Source organism: Eretmochelys imbricata, chromosome 3, assembly GCF_965152235.1.
Source record: "Eretmochelys imbricata isolate rEreImb1 chromosome 3, rEreImb1.hap1, whole genome shotgun sequence".
NCBI lineage: Eukaryota > Metazoa > Chordata > Testudines > Cheloniidae > Eretmochelys > Eretmochelys imbricata.
Window position 1 is genome coordinate 115286754 of NC_135574.1, and position 19840 is coordinate 115306593.

At 46.4% G+C, this 19840-nt stretch overlaps 1 protein-coding gene across 1 annotated transcript in view; it reads right to left on the reverse strand.

Annotated features, from left to right (window-relative positions):
• The window catches only part of SYNE1 (spectrin repeat containing nuclear envelope protein 1), a 483717-nt gene that overhangs the window by 19889 nt on the left and 443988 nt on the right, over positions 1–19840 (reverse strand). The window contains exons 131-136 of the mRNA XM_077812159.1: positions 19137–19287; positions 8193–8375; positions 7702–7839; positions 4149–4340; positions 2934–3267; positions 475–617 (exon numbers count right to left, since the gene is read on the reverse strand). Of these exons, the coding sequence (XP_077668285.1) occupies positions 475–617; positions 2934–3267; positions 4149–4340; positions 7702–7839; positions 8193–8375; positions 19137–19287 (1141 nt within the window). The remainder of the gene's footprint in view (positions 1–474; positions 618–2933; positions 3268–4148; positions 4341–7701; positions 7840–8192; positions 8376–19136; positions 19288–19840) is intronic.

Sequence of the window (19840 nt, forward strand, 5' to 3'; positions counted from 1 at the left end):
TGTGTAATGTGATGTATGTTTATAATATGTCATTAAAACAAGTATCATGCATTAGTCTATAAAATTCTGATCTTAAGAAATCAAGAAGTTTTTTTTAAAAAAACAAGGATGATCTCATTTGAGGGATAAATGGATGTGTGTGAAATTACTCTGGAATATCTACACAAATTTAATTGGAAAATGAACTGACTGGGGTTATGTTCCTACAATCTCATGGTATTATAAACTCACAAATAATTACATAACCTCAAAATAACAATAACTGTGTGTGATCAAGGGTAGAGATTGTGTGTGTGAATGGGGCTGAGAGGCAGTAATAGCTTTATACCTAATAAGCTGTTGCATTGCAAGAGCCATTTTTTCAATGGGTATTCTATGTTCACTTATTAGCACTTGTACTCTAAATATAGTGCCCTGCCACAAGAACCGTTATTTTAAATCCAGTCACTAGGTGGCAATACACTTTGTACTCACATATCCTTTGTAACTGGAATCTAGTTCCGGTCCTGTGGGTGTTTTGCTGCGAATGATATTTTCTGTTTGCTGTATTTGGAAACGACTAGTGTCTAAGGCCTTGTCCAGCTGACGGATGTGTGTTTCCAAGGCACCTGGTTCTCCTGTGGCAAAATTACAAAAGATGTGACTACTGCTTTGAGATTTTTCAAAGCCTTTGCTTTATATCCAAGGAAAAATATAAGGATTATTAACAAGGTTAGGCAGCATGAAAAGGTGGCTGCAATAGACCATGTGTTGGGAAATGACAAAGCAAATTTGTAACTGATTACATGTTACCGTGTTAGCAACTTTCCAGAGCACAGATGGTTATACTGATGAATGTTCTTGCCATGAGAACAGTAGCAAAGCTTCCATAGGTGCAAAGAGGCCTGCAACTTGTTTTGAAGAGACTCTTTCCCCTAAATAATTCTTGATCCCTCTGGAAGACTAAATTCTCAGTGGGCTTTATACCAGCCTCTCAGTGACATTTTTTGTGACATCGCTACTTCTCAGACCTGGCAATCACTCAGGACTAAGTATCTGTGCCCCTCCCCTCAGTTTTTATTTTAAAGTTCAATTTTTCTCTCTCACTTCTTTTTGCAGTTGACATTGTGGCATTTCCCCTAAAGCTAATAGAGTGGAATCTTGGTGTACCTTGAGGATTCTATTTCTATACTACTTCTGAGAATCAAAAGCAGTATGTAAATACCAAGCGATGCTGTTATAGTTACGTTCACCAGGTCTAGCAGGCAATGCTTCTAAAACATGGCAAACTTGTGATTTCTTTCTAGAGATCAAGTCAGTTCTGGAATATGCTTGATCTCCATTGGTTTATGTAGGAGGAGATGTTAAAAAACAACATTTTTTTTTTAACAGTTGCAGATGCTCTCTCATCCCTTACGAAACCAGCCTCTTCCCAGAGGAAAACCAAGGGTTAGGACCCTCTTATAAGAATCTCTTATTTTGAATCCCTCTGCTACAATACTGGAGTCTGGACACCAAGGAGCCCGTACCAATTTGAGTAAAATACTGATTAGCTACATCTAGTTAGTCAGTAATTTAGCTAAAAGGTATTGCACCCTAGCCAGCTTTTAAAAACTCTTTCCACTTCTGCTGCGTGCATTGAAGAAACAAGACCTTTACGAATGGTAGTAAAGCAGGAAGGTTCTGCATTAACATGGTAGTGCTGTCATGTGAGAAAATATCTATCTTGTGAGCTGTGAGAAGTACAGCAGATGAGCTAAGAGGACACTGTTACAGGTATGGGTTGGTTTATCTGGGTCGGGCTATGCTTAGGCTTTTTTGATGCCTACCAGAGATATTTCTGAGTGCATTTTCAGTAAGTTTTACATAGTCCTCAGAGCTTTCTGGGATCTCTACATCTGCAAAAATACAAGCACAATCTGAGTTGATATCTCAGCAATTGTTGTCTTCTTGTAACAGGAAACCAACTTTCCCGGAAGGAGAGTAGATCACCAGTTCTAATTTCCAGCACATATTCCTTTTGAACATTACTAGATTCCTGCTGAAAACAGCTTTAAATAAGTCAGCCTCTTTTTAGAAGGTGTCAAAGAACTGAAAAGCACAAGATAATCACAATTAAAGACAGAACAGAATCTTGAATTTAGGCCTCACTAACAATAAATGTAGAATGTCTACATGCTTCAAACATATAGACACATTAGCCCTCATTAGTATTTGTTACACAATATGCACATAGTCATACAGACAGACAGGTCTCATGAACTCATAAAAGACCAAGTCTTGAAGTCTAAGTAAAACTTCCCAAAGATGTCAATGTGAATCTTACCTAAGGACTGAGTAAAAACTCACTTAGACTTGAATATGTGGTCCAGTGAATGAACATGTTTGGGGGGGGGGAGACAGATAGCTCAGGGGTTGGAGCATCAGCCTGCTAAACCCAGGGTTGTGAGTTCAATCCTTGAGAGGGCCACTTAGGGATCTGGGGCAAAAAAAAAAATTGGGGATTGGTCCTGCTTTGAGCAGGGGGTTGGACTAGATGACCTCCTGAGGTCCCTTCCACCCCTGATATTCTATGTTTCCTTGGAATTTTCTCTCCCTCCCATTTTTCTTGTGATCATCCAGTACCATTTCCTCCAGTCAAAAGACTACTAGCCAACTCTGTTACAGGCGACACTAGTCACATCTGGCAGATACAGGGTGCAATAAAATAGCCTGTTCCCTCTTTGTCATTCAGTGAATATGCCTCTGTGACATTCCAAGCCTGCACTCATACAGAAGCCTGCAATATTGTGTCAAAGACCAGGAGGCTAAAGGCACCATTCTAGACAGCTATTTGAAGTCTTCTGGAGTTCTCTGGAATATTTTCCCATGCCTAGGAACTCCACAGGAGTATGATCCTATATGCAATATTTATTTCCCTTTACTGAGAGAGAGATGAGAGAAGCAATCAATACCTGCTATACTAGCTGCTCCCCTAAGATAGAAATCTTTGTCTTCTTGTCCTTCCTCCTCCTCTAAATGCAGTGCCGTCGAAATGGCTGTCTCCAAGTCCCGACTGAGGTCATAGTCATGATCCCATTCCAAGGGGATGGAATCTACACTTGCAGGAGTATCCCGCCCTGACCGCTCACTTCTCATCGGCTGGGCAAGTGACAGCGAGAGGTTGGAGGAGGGGTGTGGGAAGAGAACGCTGTCTGCAGATTTGTCGTGCCAGCGTATGTCAGAGAGATCTGCTGATTCATCCAGATCCACCTCTCTGTCAGAAAGGTCATGTTCATCGTCTGTCAGCTAGAAGGAAACACCAGAACAGAGACTATTAATTCAACCCTCGGAAACAACGTCCTTTCTACCTGGGTCAATGAGATAAAAATGTCACGGATAACACGCAGACTGACAGGATTCCCATTTTGTATCTTTCTTTGATCCTCCTTTGATTTTTTAAAAATGCATATAAAATAAAAAGATAAAATGAGTAAAAGAGGCTAAGAATAAATTCATCTTTACTGCTTAATGCTCATCTGTATAGTCTCACGTAAGGCAACTGTCTCCAAATTTTCTCCAGATATTATCTCCACACAGACAGTAAAATTAGAGCAACATTTTGGAACCAAATTACAGAAACTATAAAAGGCGTTTATCTTGACTGTTGCTCTCATCTATTCTTTCATGTTATGAAAAGCACTTCTCACTGCTTTCCCTCAGTGGGGCTTTCCAGTTTGATTTCCAAAATCACCCTCTCTCACTTCCCAGCTGTACATTCAGTTCTGGATACTTAAAGTTCCATCTGCCCTGCAAAGGAGGAGTGTCTTTATTTCTGTGAACTCAGTGCTATTCAATGGAATTCACCCTGCAGGGCAAGAAGAATGTTATGTCTCCAGTACTGCACCATCACTCTCATTCATAATGCAGGTGTGCATGTTGCTTTACAGAAATGAGACAGGTTCTTTGCCCTGAAGAGTCTGCAGTCTGAATAAGACATAACAACACAATATGTAATGATAACACACAAAGGTGCAGGGGGAAGGGAAGGATCAGGGTTACAACAAGTAAAGATCATGGGGTGTTTTGTCGTATACTTTACACCCTCCCCCACACACAAATGCTTTCACCAGTATTATATTTGTAAATTAATAATAAATCTTAAAAAAAGAAATAAAGAGGGTACATACAGGAAGGCGGATCAATTTCTTGTGGTAACGTTCCACACGACCAAAGACCTCTTGACAGTAATGCCGGAGCTCATCCAGCTCTTCTTCAATGACAGCTGCATCCATGGGTTCACTTTTCTCTATCAGCTGCTCACCCTGGACAATTATCTGATCAATTTTATTGTTGTTCAGAGAGATCTCTTGCTGGAAAGCCTGTGCAGCATAAGAAGCCATGACTTTCTGTTATTATTAAAACCAACATTAAACAATCCTCAGTTACCACGAATGCTATGTCTTACAGAGCTTTGTAGCAGAGATGGTATATTTACCAAACACAAACAAGGACCATTACACAGGGTAAGCAAAATTTGATGGTGCAACTCAGCATTCCCTTGCCATACTCTCCCATATAAGCTAATGAAGTAGCACTTAAAGTTCTACCCAGCAAATCTCATGATTTCCTGTGCTGTATTTGGGAAGAGGACTGTCCTCTGAACAAGCCATTCCTGAGAGTTTTGAAAGGCTTAGGTAGATAAGGCGGTTAGAATGGATGCAGATTCTAAAGCTATGCTAACATATACTAACAAGTTGTTTTATGTAGTGTCACTTACACTGCAGATGTTCCAGAGCACTCAGCAAATAATGAGTCACATTGTGGTAGAGCAGAAACCACGCACAAACAGGGCAGGGCATAACACGTATAACCTTGCCACTGGAAATGATTTTATCGAGAGAGGAAAAATCAGAGCACTGAGGTTATCCCCTATGCTTTTTTAAAAACCCATCTTTAATTGCCACCCATGCAACCACAGGTGGGCCTACCTCTTCTCTCTCACTGAACCCTAGCACTCTCTGATAATCTTGTTCTGTAATGTCACTGTTGGGGCTGAGCTCATGTCCTAGGCATGACATTAAACTGCATCCTCCACTGCCTCGTGGATGTGCTTCGTGGTGGAAGAAAGGCTATGGGATCTCACCCTGATAGAAAATGTGCTCACGCTGAAGCCACGGGCACTTAACAGCTCTGTGTAGTTTGCTCTCTGGCAGAAGATATAATCTCTGCCCCTGAACGTCCAGACTCATTCTGACTTTGGATTCTGGCTCAGTGATTTAAAGTGGGGAGGGTGACATGTCTATGGCAGCCTCTGCTCCTCCATAGCTTTGTCTAGGCATATGCACTGAAGGTCTTGACAAGATGGTTGCAGGGATCTGAAAGAGGCATAAGGGCCGTGGGGCAGCTAACAAGATTTCCAAGCAGCCCAGTTTAGGGATGGCCTGCTTGCCTCAAGAGAGGGTGGCCCTAGAAAAGGTGGGTCAGACAAGCCCTGTCTCATTGTTTACATCCTGGCTCAACTGTTTTTACAAATAGAATTGCTTGCTGGAATATTTGGACTTTGACCCCTGGATAGCTTCCAGGATGTGTGCTCAAGAATTTTGGTTGGGTCTCTGTGGCAGTATCCAACAGGCAGCTGACACAGGTGACAGTAGACGGTTGTATGAGGGCATTAGAAAAGCCACTGAGCCGATAAAAACAAGACAGCTCTGCTGAAAGATCAGGATGGCAATATCATAACAGATAAAGGAAAGCAATGGGTGAGGTGGATTGAGCACATGGAATGATATACTCAAGGGAGTCTGTAGTAGGCCAATGTATGCCAAACAAATTTCCTGGGTTTGAAGTTTGCTGGATGCCAAGCCTACAGTAGAGGAACTTGACCAAAGCATCCAAAAAGGTTCCCAAGAACAAAGCTTCAGGATCTGTTTCTGCTGAAATCTACAAATGTGAAAAGACTTGCTGCAAAGATTAAATGAGTTATTGCTACTCTCTTGGAAGGAAAAAACTGTTCTACAATATTTTAAGGATGCTCGTTTCATCCAACTCTCTAAAAACAAAGGAGACAGAAGTGATTCTAATAACCACACAGGTATATCTCTTCTTAATATTGTTAAAAAAAATCTTAAACTGTATTTTTTTACCTAGACTTCAAACTTTATCTTAGAGAATCTATCCTCTAAGCCAGTGTGGCTTCCACTAAGGAAGGTCTACCATAGACATGGTCTTCTCTGTAAGACAACTGCAGGAAAAGTACAGAGAGAAGCGTATTAAACTGTACATGGTTTTTATAGATTTAACAAAAGCCTCTGAAATGGTTAGTCAGTCAGGGCTTTACATTGTTCTGAAGAAGCTTGCTTGTCCACCTATATTGCTAAACTTTGTGAAATTCTTACACAATGGCACGAAGACAACTATAATGTATGAAAAACAAGAGTCTGACTCATTGAACTTCAACAACGGAGTGAAGCAGAGCTAGGTACTGGCTTCTATATTGTTTAATATTTACTTCTCATTCCTGTTTCAACATGTGTTCAATGATGTTTGAGAGGGTGTCTATCTTAGCACTAGACCTGATGAAGGTTTGTTTTACACTGCAAGGTTCAGAGCTAAGATGAAGGTGAAGGAAATATCATAAAGGACCTGTTGTTTGCATGTGACGCAGCCCTTGTGGCTCAAATTGTTGATGCCCTACAACATCTTATTACCAAGTTCTCTGATTCATGCAAAATCTCTGGGCTAGCAATAAACTTGAAGAAGACTTATCATGCACCAAGGCTCTTCAGAACCAGTTCCAGATATCACTTTATTTGTATGGATGTTGTTAACCAATTTTGCCACCTTGGCTCTACTGTTACCAGCAATGTAGATCTGGATGTGGAGCTCACTAGTAAAATTGGCAAAGCAGCTAGGAATCTTGGTCTTTTGCAAGACAGAGTTTGGAACAGTAACTAATTGTCAACTAAAGTGAAAATCCGTATTTATGAGATATGTGTTTAATCCACCCTTCTATATGGCTCAGATACATGGACAACTTATGCCAAACATATCAAAAGAATAAACAGCTTTCATATCAGATGCTTGCATAAAATTCTTCTAAGACGACGGCAAGACAGCGTGACACGTGGAAGTGTTAAATCATGCTGGTATACCATTAATGGGAAGACTGATTCGTAAGAAAAGAATCAGGTGGCTTAGACATGCCAAGCAAATGCCGGATTACAGGATCCCAAAGAGTGTGCTGTACTCTGAAGCTTGTGAAGGGTCTAGAAAGAGAGGCAGACTGCTGTGCAGATTTCGGGATGCTTACAAAGATGATGTAGTATCCTTTGGAATCTCTGTGGATGATTGGAAAAGGAGTGCAGAATACCGCTCTGGTTGGCGGAGACAGCTTGTAGATGGAATGAGGCATTGTGAGGTGGACCGGATCAAGCTCTGTAATGACTGGCATCAGAGGAGGAAAGAATCTGTTGCTCAGATTCAGAGCATTGCTAGTGCATGGGTGTGCCCTACCTATGCACAGGACTGTCACTCGCACACTGGACTCAGCAGCCATCAAAGAACTCATCAGCGCATAGACCATGCTCTATAAAGAGCGATGGTTCCATTGATTGACTGGGGCTGAGCCCATGTCCTGGGAATAAAGGTTTTAATCACATAACACTATTTATGGAACATTTCTTACACTCTCATTTCCTATTTGGATATTTTTGATGTCATAGACGGGGTGGCCCCCTGTACCTTGAGTTGCTTTATCTTTGCTTGGACATTGCACTCTGAGAAATGTTCAATGTTGGTCAACTGCAGATCCATCTCTGTTAGCCAGACCAGAATGCTGTCACGTGCTGCCTCAAATTCCTCGCGCTGGCCAATAAAATGCTGAAAAAGCAAAAGGGGAAAACAACCAAAACAATGTGAAACTTCCATAAAAGTTAGTTTTCACTTCCCTATCTTCTGAGTCTGATTGAAGAGAACAGTTACAAAAGTTCAGCTGCAAGAATTCTTGTTCTTCTCTTCTAAGGGGAATTAGGGCACCCAGGTCCAACTCTACATCTTCCTGCAATGTATTACTTAACTACTTTAGACAGAGCACCCATGAAATCATCAAAATAAAATTTAAATAACCCAGCCAAAGAGAAAACTTGCATGCGCTTGAGGAGTCAGAAGCTCACAATACCCTCCATGCATACAGTCTAGTTCTGAAAGAGAATGGCTTGAAAATGGAGAAATACTTTTAGCCTGCGCAGGATGGAAGTGACTCGCTTTTGTAAGTTGTCCCATCTCTGGTTCCCTTCATGGACCATCTGTTTGAGGCTGCAAGCAGAGTCAGTGCGGTTTTCTCGGGCCAGGCGGCGGTACTGTTTATTAATCAGTTCCAGCTGTGTCAGACTTTCATGCACTTGCCGTTGGAAGGCCTAAAATAACAGTGGAAACAACAAAAGACACTATCAGAGTGTCAGCTCCTGCAATTGATAAATAGTCTCAGATTGTTCTTGTCTTTGGCTCCAATCCTGAAATTGGATCTGTATGGGCAGACCCTTTGGAGAACCATATAGACTCCAACATGGGTGCAAACATTTGCTGGTACTGATCTGATTGTAGGATTGGGGCCTTTCGATTGGGATGAACAAAGAGAAATGTTGCTGTTTACAAAATCAATAAATGGCAGTAAGGACCAAGCATTTCAGTGAGAATGCTCCTGTCACAATGACAGCAGCAAGCACAGTTTTATTCCAAGAATGAGGTACTGTCCTTTCTTGGATGTCCAATCTTTTACCTGCATATTTTAGAATATGGAGGATGTAAATTCTGAAAGAGATTAAAGGTCTCTTAAAATGTTATAGTAGAGGGTTGCCTGTGGTATTGACTAATAACATTTCAGTGGGTTACAAACAAACAAGCACTGTAAATGGTGATGTCAAATTTTTAAAGACGTCAAAGCAAAAATTTCTATGGTTTTATAGGATTTCTCAAGTCATAATGACTTGGCAGACGCTGAGACTTTCTCAAGTCACTACCACTTGGCAGATGCTGAGAAGTCTTCATATGAATAATAATTGTGAATTTGCTTTGACAGTATTTCAGGCACCTTTTATTTATCTTCAGTATGACAGGTATGAGAGCCATTTTTATTTCCACAGTCACAGAGAGAGAAAGTTTTGTGACTATTTATACAAATCTGTGTTTGAGCAAATGGCCAGGCCACATGTGACTTATTCAAATCCTACTTGTTACCTATCAGCTCTGTGTTCTTGGGGAATCAGGGGGCAGTACCCAGCCTGTCTGACTTAAGAAAGACCTTCCCCCCCCGCCCCCCCGCGCCTTTGCTTGAACCAAAGCCGATCAGAAGACAGACTTACAAAAAGCAACGAAAAGGCAGGGGAAGGCACACCTAAACCTCTCCCAACAAGAGTAACAGGATTAAGGAAACTCCCCTAGCCTCATTTGTATCAAGGATGGGACAGGGAGGCAACCCCATTAACATACAGAATGGAGAACAGAGATTTCAAGGCAAGAACTGCACTGAACTCTGGGGGATCTCTGCTCCAGATGTTAACGAACCAAAGCCTGCACACACCCAGCTCAGTAGTTATCAGAGAAATTCTAGTAATAAATCCTTTATTGGTATCCAAAATACTGAAACTGCCTAATTGCATTGCGAGCTCCTTCAAAGGAACACCACCCATAGCCCGGAATGAGCAGTTCCTATTGTCTAGCCTGAACAAACCAACTTTGGAGTACTATTTTGAGCCATCAGTTTACCCATAAATGAATCTAGTATTCTCCCTTGAACTACTGTTCTTTCCCGACAAAAATCCCTCCCCATGCTCAAGTAAGTGCTCTGATGCCTGGATCCAAAATCTGCATCAGTCCTATTGGGACTTCATCTTCTCCTGACTGATTGTGCTGGAGGCTCTGCCTGTCTCCAGTACTCCAGACCCTCAGCTACCACCTCCACCTGGGAACCCCGATCGATTCAAGCTTCACGGCGTGGTGAGAACCCAGCTCTCACTCTCTCTATGTAGGTATGACCTTCTGACCCTGAGTTGTGTGATCAGTTATAGTTTTCTAAACCTGACTTTTATAATCAAATTTAAGTTAGATTTAATATTATAACTGCTTTGTTTGTTTGGCTCCCCTTGTATGGTTATTACCTGGCAATAAATAACTTTCACGGTTAAGCTGGTTGCTTCTCTCTCTCTCCCCCCCTTGTGGGTGTCTTTTGGCTTCCCCATTTGCTCTTCAGCAACATTCCTCAGACCTAAGCTAAAGATCCCTGCAGCACCCAAAAATCCTGTGGGGTTTGCCCATCAAGTGGGTTACTACCAGAACAATTGCAATGTGAAAGTGGGGACAGGGACATGCTGAACCTGGGGCAGATGAGTGTGGCAGCTTGGAAGTGCTGCTCAACACAGCCTGCTGAGTCAGGGGCATGGGAGGGTGGCAGAGTGGAAGTGCTGCTCGACCCAGCCTGCTCAGGCAAACTCTATGCCAGTGTGGTGCCCATGGAATATGAGGGTGACAGCTCGGAGGCGCTGCTCGACCCAGCCTGTTGAATCCAAGGGCTTCTGAGGGTGGCAGCTTGAAAGTGCTACTTGACCCAGCCTCCTGAGTCCAGGGACATATAAGGGGTCAGCTTGGGAGTGCTGATTGACCCGGTCCTCTTCAGACGTGCTCTGTTAGTGTGTGTGTGTTCGTCTGATTCTGGGGCTGGAAAAACCCAGCTCTGGGGAGCCTAGGTCCTGCAGGATAGCTCCATTGGGAGGGGACTTGCAGAAGGGAGAAGCAGAGCTTTGTATAAGAGCAAAAGTGACACAAGCAGTACATTGATAGAATTACAGACCCACCCCCCCGAAGAGTAACCCTAATAAATGACCATACCCCAAAGTAATGGGCACATCTGGTAACATTCTTCAGGTTATAAAAGTTTCAGTCAACCAATTTGGGAACAGAAACAGTACCATGTGACTTAGATGATCAATCACACTGTGTGAATAGCAAATACTCAAAAAGCAAGTCATAGTAAGAACCTGGTGAGCACTTTGTAGGCTTGAATTTGTTCACAAATTTATTGTTGAATTTCCCAAAAGCAAAATTTGTTTTGCTGATGACTCAAGAACAGAGAAAAGGGCTAAATGTGTTGAATATTTCACTCAGCTCTATTTGGGACACGTGCAATTTAAAGGAAATGATAAAGAAGTGAATTGGCTTTGGTTCCAGATCACAGTTGTGCAAACTTGCACGGTGTAGCATTAGGCAGCAAAAAAAACAGTTACTTACCTTCTCGTAACTGTTGTTCTTCGAGATGTGCTGTTCACGTCCATTCCACATTAGGTGTGCGTGCACCGTGTGCGTGAGCGTCGGAAGCTTTTTCCCTTGGTGGCTCCCATCGGGCCGGTGGGGGCCCCTCTGAGTGGCGCCACTGTGCCGTGCATATATACCCCCTGCCGCCAGACCCCCTCCGGTTCCTTCTTGCCGGCGACTCTGACAGAGGGGTCGGAGGGTGAAATGGACGTGAACAACCAGGAAAGCTGTGGAAGTCGCTTGCGTCCTGGTAGAGTGGGCCATGACTGCCGGGGCCGGAACACCTGTGAGCTCAGAGCACGCCTGGATGCAGTCTGTAATCCAAGAGATCTGCTGCGCTGACACAGGGAGGCCTTTCATCCTCTCGGCTACAGCCATGAACAGCTGCGCGGATTTGCGAAAGGGCTTGGTGTGCTCCAAATAGAACGCCAGTGCTCGACGCACATCCAGGGTGTGCAGGCTGCGGTGACTTGGGTCCGTACAGGGTTTTGGAAAAAACACCGGCAGACAAATATCCTGGCCCAAACGGAATTGCGAGACCACCTTAGGGAGGAACTTGGGGTGCGGCCGGAGCTGCACCTTATCATTGTGAAACACTGTATATGGTGGCTCAGAGGTGAGAGCCCTCAGCTCAGACACCCTTCTGCTGAGGTAATGGTCATCAGAAATGCCACCTTCCAGGAAAGGTGGAGGAGGGAGCAGGTAGCAAGGGGCTCAGAAGGGGGTCCCATGAGCTTAGAGAGGACCAAGTTAAGGTTCCATGGAGGGACTGCGGGTTGTGAGAACAGAAACATCTTCTCCAATCCTTTAAGGAACTGTCCCACCACTGGGTCGGAAAACACCGAGCCCCCCTGAAAACCCTGGATGGAAGGCGAAGATGGCCGCCAGGTGCCTGAGTGAGGACGGGGCCAGCCCCTGGTGCTTGAGGTGCAAGAGGTACTCTAGGATGGCTTGCACCAGGGCCTGGCAGGGCTGCACTCGTCGAGGCTCACACCAAAACAAGAACTTTTCCACTTGGCCATATAGGTATCCCTGGTAGAGGGCTTCCTACTGCCAAGCAGAATCTGCTGCACAGGAAGGGAGCACTCGCTCTCCAAGGTGTTTAGCCACAGAGCTTCCACGCCGTCAGGTGCAGTGACTGTAGGTTGGGGTGGAGAAGCCGCCCGCCGTCCTGTGTAAATGAGGTCCTGGTGTAGGGGCGGGACTACTGGGGCCTCCACCGATATCTCTAGGAGCGATGTGTACCAGTGCTGGCAGGGCCATGCCAGGGTGATGAGGACATCGCCGCCCTGTCCCTGCGTACCTTGGGCAGGACCTTGTGTACCAAGGGGAGCGGGGGAAAGGCATACATCAAGCCCCCTCCCCACGGGATCGCAAACGCTTCTGTGACTGAGCCAGGGCTGTGGCCCTGGAACGAGCAGAACTGCGGGCACTGGGTGTTGATCCTAGTGGCAAACAGGTCTACCCGGGGAAACCCCCACCCGTGGAAGAGCGAAAGCATGACGTCCACTCTGAGCGTCCACTCACGCATGTGATACGACCTGCTGAGGTAGTCTGCCAGCTCGTTTCGCACCCCCAGGAGATACGACACCTCGAGGTGAATGGCGTGAACTATACAAAGGTCCCAGAAGAGGAGAGCGGCGAGGAATGGGCCCTGCCTTTCTTGTTTATATAAAACATGTCAGTAGTGTTGTCTGTCAGAACTGTCATGCAGTGATCACTCAGAGTGGCGTGAAAGGTCTGGCAGGCTAGACAAACTGCCCTGAGCTCCTTCACATTGATATGGAGCAACTGCTCTGCTCCGGACCACACGCCCTGAGTCCTGAGGTCCCCACGGTGAGCCCCCATCCGCGGTCTGACGTGTCCATCACCAGCGTCAGGCCCGGTTGTGGGGCAGCAAAGGGGATGCCTTCGCAAACCATAGGCTGGGATTGCTACCACAGCAGGGAGTCCAGCACGTCCGTTGGGGCTGTCACTACCAAGTCCAGGGGGTCCCTGCCTCGGCGGTACACCTGAGCGAAGCACACCTGCAAAGTCCTGAGTCTCAGTCTGGCAGGCCTGACCACATGCGTGCATGCTGCCATGTGGCCCAGCAGCCGCAGGCAGCACCCAGCCGTTGTTGTTGGAAACTGGCGCAGGGAGGTCACCGCTTGCTGGATAGCCCAGAATCAGGATACTGGAAGGCTTGCGGAACAATCTCAAGGCCACCTCCATGTGGCCCCGCACTTCCGCTTTGGATCAACCCGCTAGGAGCCAGTTGTCAAGGTACGGGTAAACCCGGATCCTCTGCCTCCGTAAGAAGGCTGCCACCACCGCAACAAATTTCATGAACACCCGTGGGGCCGCAGCTAGACCTAACGGGAGAACCACAAACTGGTAATGTTCTTGCCCCACGGTGAAGTGCAGGAACTGCCGATGTGCAGGGTGGATGGCAATATGGAAGTACTTGTCCTTCATGTCAAGGGCAGCGTACCAGCCTCTGGATCCAAGGAAGGGATGATGGTGCCCAGAAAGACCATGCAGAACCGGGCCTTGACCAGGAACTTGTTGAGCCCACGCAGGTCTAAAATGGGATGAAGGCCCCCTTTGGCCTTGGGGATGAGGAACTACCGGGAGTAGAAACCTTTCCCCTTTAGGCCGTGCAACACCACCTCTACCGCCCCCGCCACTAGCAGCGAGCGAACCTCCTTCTCTACGAGATGCTCGTGAGAGGGGTCCCTGAAGAGGGATGGGGAAGGGGTGATGGGAGGGAGGGAGGAAAGGAAGAGAATTCCAACAAGTACCCGTTCTGTACCATGCGTAAGACCCAATGGTTCCGACTTAATGTTGGATGACACACGGGAGAAATGGGACAGGCGGTTCAGGAAACAGAGGGACGGATCTGGTGACTGGTCTGGTACGCTGTCCCCGAGTGCACCTTCAAAAGCCTGGCTTAGTGCCCGGCTGCGATTTGTGCTGACCTTTGTTCTGACCTGGTGCATTATTGTTGTTATTATTGCGCCGTCACCTGTTATCCCTGCCTCGCCTACAGTAAGGCTCATGCCTATGACGAGGCTGGTACTGGCGCTGAGGGGGAGGCTGCGGCTTAAAGGGCTTCCTCCGCGTCACCGGGGTGTGCATACTCAGCGACTTAAGTGTACCCCTCAAGTCCTTGAGGCTATGCAGCCTCGCGTTTGTCTGGTCCGAAAAGAGCCCGGACCCTTCACAGGGCAGGTCCTGAAGCGTATTCTGGACCTCAGGCGGCAGGCCTGACTCCTGAAGCCACGCCGAGCACCTCATGACCACCCCCGACGCGATTGTTCTGGCCGCCGGGTCTGCTGAATCCAGGGAGGCCTGGAGAGAGGTCTTGGCTACTGCCTTGCCCTTGTTCACCAGGGCCATAAACTCCTGTTGGGAACCTTGCGGGAGGTTGTCCTTAAACTTCCCCACCACTGCCCAGGAGTTAAAATTATGCTTGTTGAGGATGGCCTGCTGGTTAGCAATCCTCAGCTGAAGGCCCCCTGACAAGTACACCGTTCTGCCAAAAAGGTCCAGGCGTTTTGCCTCCTTGGCCTTAAGGGCCAGGGCCTGTTGTCTATGGCGCTCCCTTTTGTTCACCGCCGAGACCACCAGGGAGCATGGACTTGGGTAGCAGAACAAGAATTCGTAGCCCTTTGACAGGGCGAAGTATTTGCACTCCACACCTTTGGCTGGAGGCTGGGGTCTGCCATATAGTTGTATAATTCAATTGGATGGTCTTAATGAGCAGGAGCGCTATTCTAGATGGACCTTCGGGGCTCAAAATGTCCACCAGGGGGTCCTCCTGCTCAACCATCTCCTCACCATGCAACCCCAAGTTCTGGGCAACCCTGTGTAGTAGCTCCTGGTGGGCTCTGTGGTCTATGGGCGTAGGGCTGGACACTGGTGTACTCGCCACCGCCTTATCCGGGGATGACAAGGAGGTTAGCAGCTGCTCAACCCCCTCTGGCTGGTCCTCCTGCTCCCCTCCTCCCATGGGAGGGGCCTCCAGCTTGGGCCAGGGCGGGAGACCTTGGGCGGCACCGGACTCAGTACTGGTCTCTCCAGTTTATCCTGGGGGGATGCTGGAGGCCTGGATACTGTAGCTTCCGGCGCCGTCGGGTGTTAGTGTGGGGACCAGCACCGCTGCTCTGAGAAGCTCGCCCTGGACGGGGCCCCTTGGCGCTGTTGATAGGCCCAAGGAGTCCAGAAGGGCCAATGACCTAGAGGCCCCCACTGGGGGTGCCAACCCGTCTGAGGGTCCCTGCTGTCCAGAGCACGGTGTAAGTAACTTTAACGGCCGGAGTCGGTGCCGGACTGCGGCGACGCTGACTGCGAAGATCACGGCAGTGCTGACGATCTGTGCCAGCGTGAGATCGACGAGCGGCTCCTAACCGAATGGGAGCGGGACCGGCACTGATATCCCAAGGACTGGGAACGGGAACGGGACCGGGGTTCCCGGGACCAGCATCCGTGGGACTCCTCTGGTGAGGGCCATCTCGACTGCTCCTGGTGCCGGTCTCTAAGTGGTGCTGGAGAGCGTCGTGCCCCTTCCGTTACTTCCTTGCACCGACCCACTCCCAGTACCGCGACTTCCTTCTGAGCCATGGGTAACTGGGAGTCTGCAGTCATGGAGCTCGACTGGGACCAACTCCGGGACGGTGTCCTTGAACGGCACACCGTAGCTGGCCTATCCCTCGATGGCACCCATGGCATGGGTGCCAGAGGATTCTCCCTGTACAGTAGGGGGCTCGTCGCCGACAGCTCAATGAGGTCATTCTCCACCTCAAAGGTGCCAGATGTGGAGAGCTGATCCATTATGTCCTCGAGCTCATTGTCCACACTGAGCTCACTTAGGCCTGAGCTCAGTGGGACTCGTGGTGCCGAAGCCACCGATGCCAATGCTGGTACAGCGGCCTTCCCGCTCTTATCGGTGCTCAGGACCTTGGAAAGTGCCGGCCTCCTATAAGGGGGAACGTCCGCGCCTTCCTTTTGGCTATGCCATGGGCAGCACCGGGGAGGACAAGCAGTGCTGGGACCTAAGTCTGGTGCTCTGGGGCCGATAGCTTTCTATGTTTAGCCCATGCTGGGTCTCTTGACGGCTGCGGGGCACTACGCACTGAGGAAACCGGAGCCGATGTCGGGCACTCCAGGCCCGGTGGCTGCAATGCGGCCTCCATCAACAACTGCTTCAAACGAAAGTCTCTTTCTTTCTTTGTTCTTGGCTTGAGCACCTTGCAAATCTTACACCGCTCAGTCTGATGCTCTTCCCCCAGGCAACTTAGACATGAGTCACAAACTGGCACAGGCTTGCGGCATGTGGCACAAGCCTTAAACCCGTGGGCCTGCGGCATGCCCCATGGCCCGGGGCGGGTACTGGAAGCCTTCAAGCACCTAATCACTTAAGCGTCCACAACAAAGGTATGCTAACTAACTGATGCATCCGATGAAGTGAGCTGTAGGTCACGAAAGTTTATGCTCAAATAAATTTGTTAGTCTCTAAGGTGCCACAAGTACTCCTTTTCTTTTTGTGGATACAGACTAACACGGCTGCTACTCTGATAACTGATAACAGCTATCTAACTCTGAGAAAGGCTAAGGGACTGCTCTCATATGAGAGAGAGAGAGGTTGTTCCAACGCCGCCACGGATGGTAAGAAGGAACTGGAGGGGGTCGGGCGGCAGGGAGTATATATCCACGACGCAGTGCCGCCACTCAGGGGGCCCCCCGCTGGCCCGACGGGAGCCGCTAAGGGAAAAAGTTTCCGACGCTCGTGCACACGGCATGCACACACCTAATGTGGAATGGACGTGAACAAGCACTCAAAGAAAAAGTGACTATGAGGACAGGAGGAGGGAGAGAAATGATAGCACTGGAAAACAAATATGCTAGTGGACCCGAATACAAAATCATCATCAGCATCAGCTATGTAGATGCATATTGCCTCAATCCTGTCACTTGCCAGAATGCATGTTAATTAAAAATGAAAATAAGCACTTTTGTGCAATGAACCCACAGGGATAGCTCAAGGAGCTAGTCTAAAACAACCAAATACACCGAAGGGTCCTTGTCACTATAATTACTCTCTTTGTTTAAATGCCAATGAAAGAAGAAAGCAACCAACACGCGGTTCTGTAATTGGAGTCAGAAGCACATTCTCTCATGGAAGAGGCATCAATCTGACCACTGATTTACTAACTCAGAAGATTTAACCTTGTAATCTACAACTCTGTGTAAATTTACAATGCCACCTCACCTATTATCAAGTCTTGTTTAGCAAAAGACCAATTATATATGTTTTCCAATGTTCACTTCAGCTATGCAGTAATTCATTTGCTTATGTTCCTCTTTGCATTACAGCCTCAGTGTAATACTGGACTACCGTGTGATTTTGTACAATGGAGCTCATGACATACTAAATAACTGAAGCCATCTAATGTGCTTTGCTAAAGTTCTTAAAGGTTTTAATCTTATTGGTGGGATGGATAGGAGAATAAAATTAGGAAAAAAGTACAGTTACAATCTGAAGGAACTCAATTTTCTACCTCTGATCAGGGCTGCCCCCACATGAACACTAATTTTGGACTTACATCCCTACTTTGAGATGATAGTAGCTGTATGTACATGTAGATGTATCAATTTAAACAGGAGTACTAGACTAAAAACTATTGTCCTTGTTTGCAGTCTAAGCTCCATATGTCTGTGTGAGAGTACTGTGGTGTGTGTTGGAAGGTAAAGGTCAGTATATAAAGGCTAATACAGTGAGAGAGCATAGACAAACAGGCTTAGGGCAAAGTCAGGTCAGCTGTGATCGCAGGAGACAGCTGAGATATGCATGTAGTCTCTCATTTACAGTAACTCACTAAACATGATTTAGACTCTGGTCACTGAATGGAGGGAGGATGGAACAAATGGGCAGGACTGCAAACAGAATATTGCTTTTCCAGATAAATCTCAACCTTTACATGATTATTATCCTGTAGCCTTCGGCTTCACTATAATTAAGAGGTCTGTCAGTGTTTCAACAATGACCATAGCTTCCAGAGGTTTGTACACAGATAATAAAAACTGAGCCTGGCTGAAGCATTCCAAAGCCTAAGCCCAAAGAGTTTATTTTCTTGTGTTCACAATTAGGAAAGAAAACTGAAACTAACTCACCTGAACAACCCCCAGAGAGTTCCATTTATTTGCACACCACACATACACTCTGTCCAGTATGTTACTAGTCACAAACACCAATGAGTTAAATAACTACAACACGGCTAAGCCCCAGCTCAGGCCCCACCTCTGCACATATGCACATGCTAAACATTTAGCTTGTGTGTTGTCTGAGTGATATCGAAGCAAATACTCACACGCGTAAAGTTACTTGTGAGTGTAAGTGTTTGCAGGATCAGGATCTAAGATGGGAATGTGGTAACACTTTGCAAATATCTGAAGAGTGTAAATATGAAAAAGGAGAGGAGTTATTTAAGGTGGTACAATACCAGAAATTACAGCCAGGAGCAATGGGATGAACTATAGGAAAAGAAAATATTTAGGGTGTATATAGTCTTCAAAGAGAAAGTGTAGAAGGATTTGGGACATTTGAAAATTACATTGGACAGAACCCTGGACAATGCACTGTAAGGAACAATCCCGCATTGATACGGTGAGAGACTGGATGACCTAGTATGTCTTTTCCTATATCTATATATCCATATATCTATAGCCTCTAATTTTTTTTCTTAAAAAAATGCTAGTGGGGACAGCTGCAAAATCATCAGCTCTTCTGTATCATGTGTCTGTATTGAGCAGCTTATGTACTGAAAGGAGAACCAGCTGGCTGCTGTAATAGGATCTGGAGATATTAAATTTCAGACATAATAAGTTACCTCAAATTTCTTTAGCTCTTCCTTGGCAACCGTATACAGCACACCAGAGGAGCTAGGAAAGGCAGCTGTCCTCTCTGAAATTTTCAGCCAGTCTTCAAAGCGAGAATAGTCATCTAAGAACTTTTGCCACAGTCGCCACGTCTCTTCAATTCTGCGACAAAATGGAAAATTAGGTTACGTTTAGATTTGAGGTCATTTGACTGCATCGTTCTGCCTGATCATAAGCTTCAATAGGGAATCAGGGCTGCACTGAAAAATAACTGGCTCTTAACCAAGCCTTGATTGCAAGGTTGATAAATGGACAACATAAATGGCTGGCTGATTCCAGTTTAAGCTGGAATAAGACAGCAATGTTTTTTTGTGTGTGCTGCAAATCCTCATTTACAATTGGTATAAAAAGAACATTATGAGCTGTAATAGGAGTTCTAAAAATTTGGCCATTTGCCAAAATGTAGTCCTTTGTATAAAAACTCCAATTAGTCAAATGTTCTAGAGCAGTGGTTCTCAAACTGGGGTCCACAAGGGTATTCCACAAGGTCCACAAGTCATGTCTGGCTCCAGAGGGGTCCGAGAGTCATGTCTGGGGCTGTCATAGAATAGAATCATAGAATAGCAGGGTTGGAAGGGACCTCAGGAGGTCATCTAGTCCAACCCCCTGCTCAAAGCAGGACCAATCCCCAACTAAATCATCCCAGCCAGGGCTT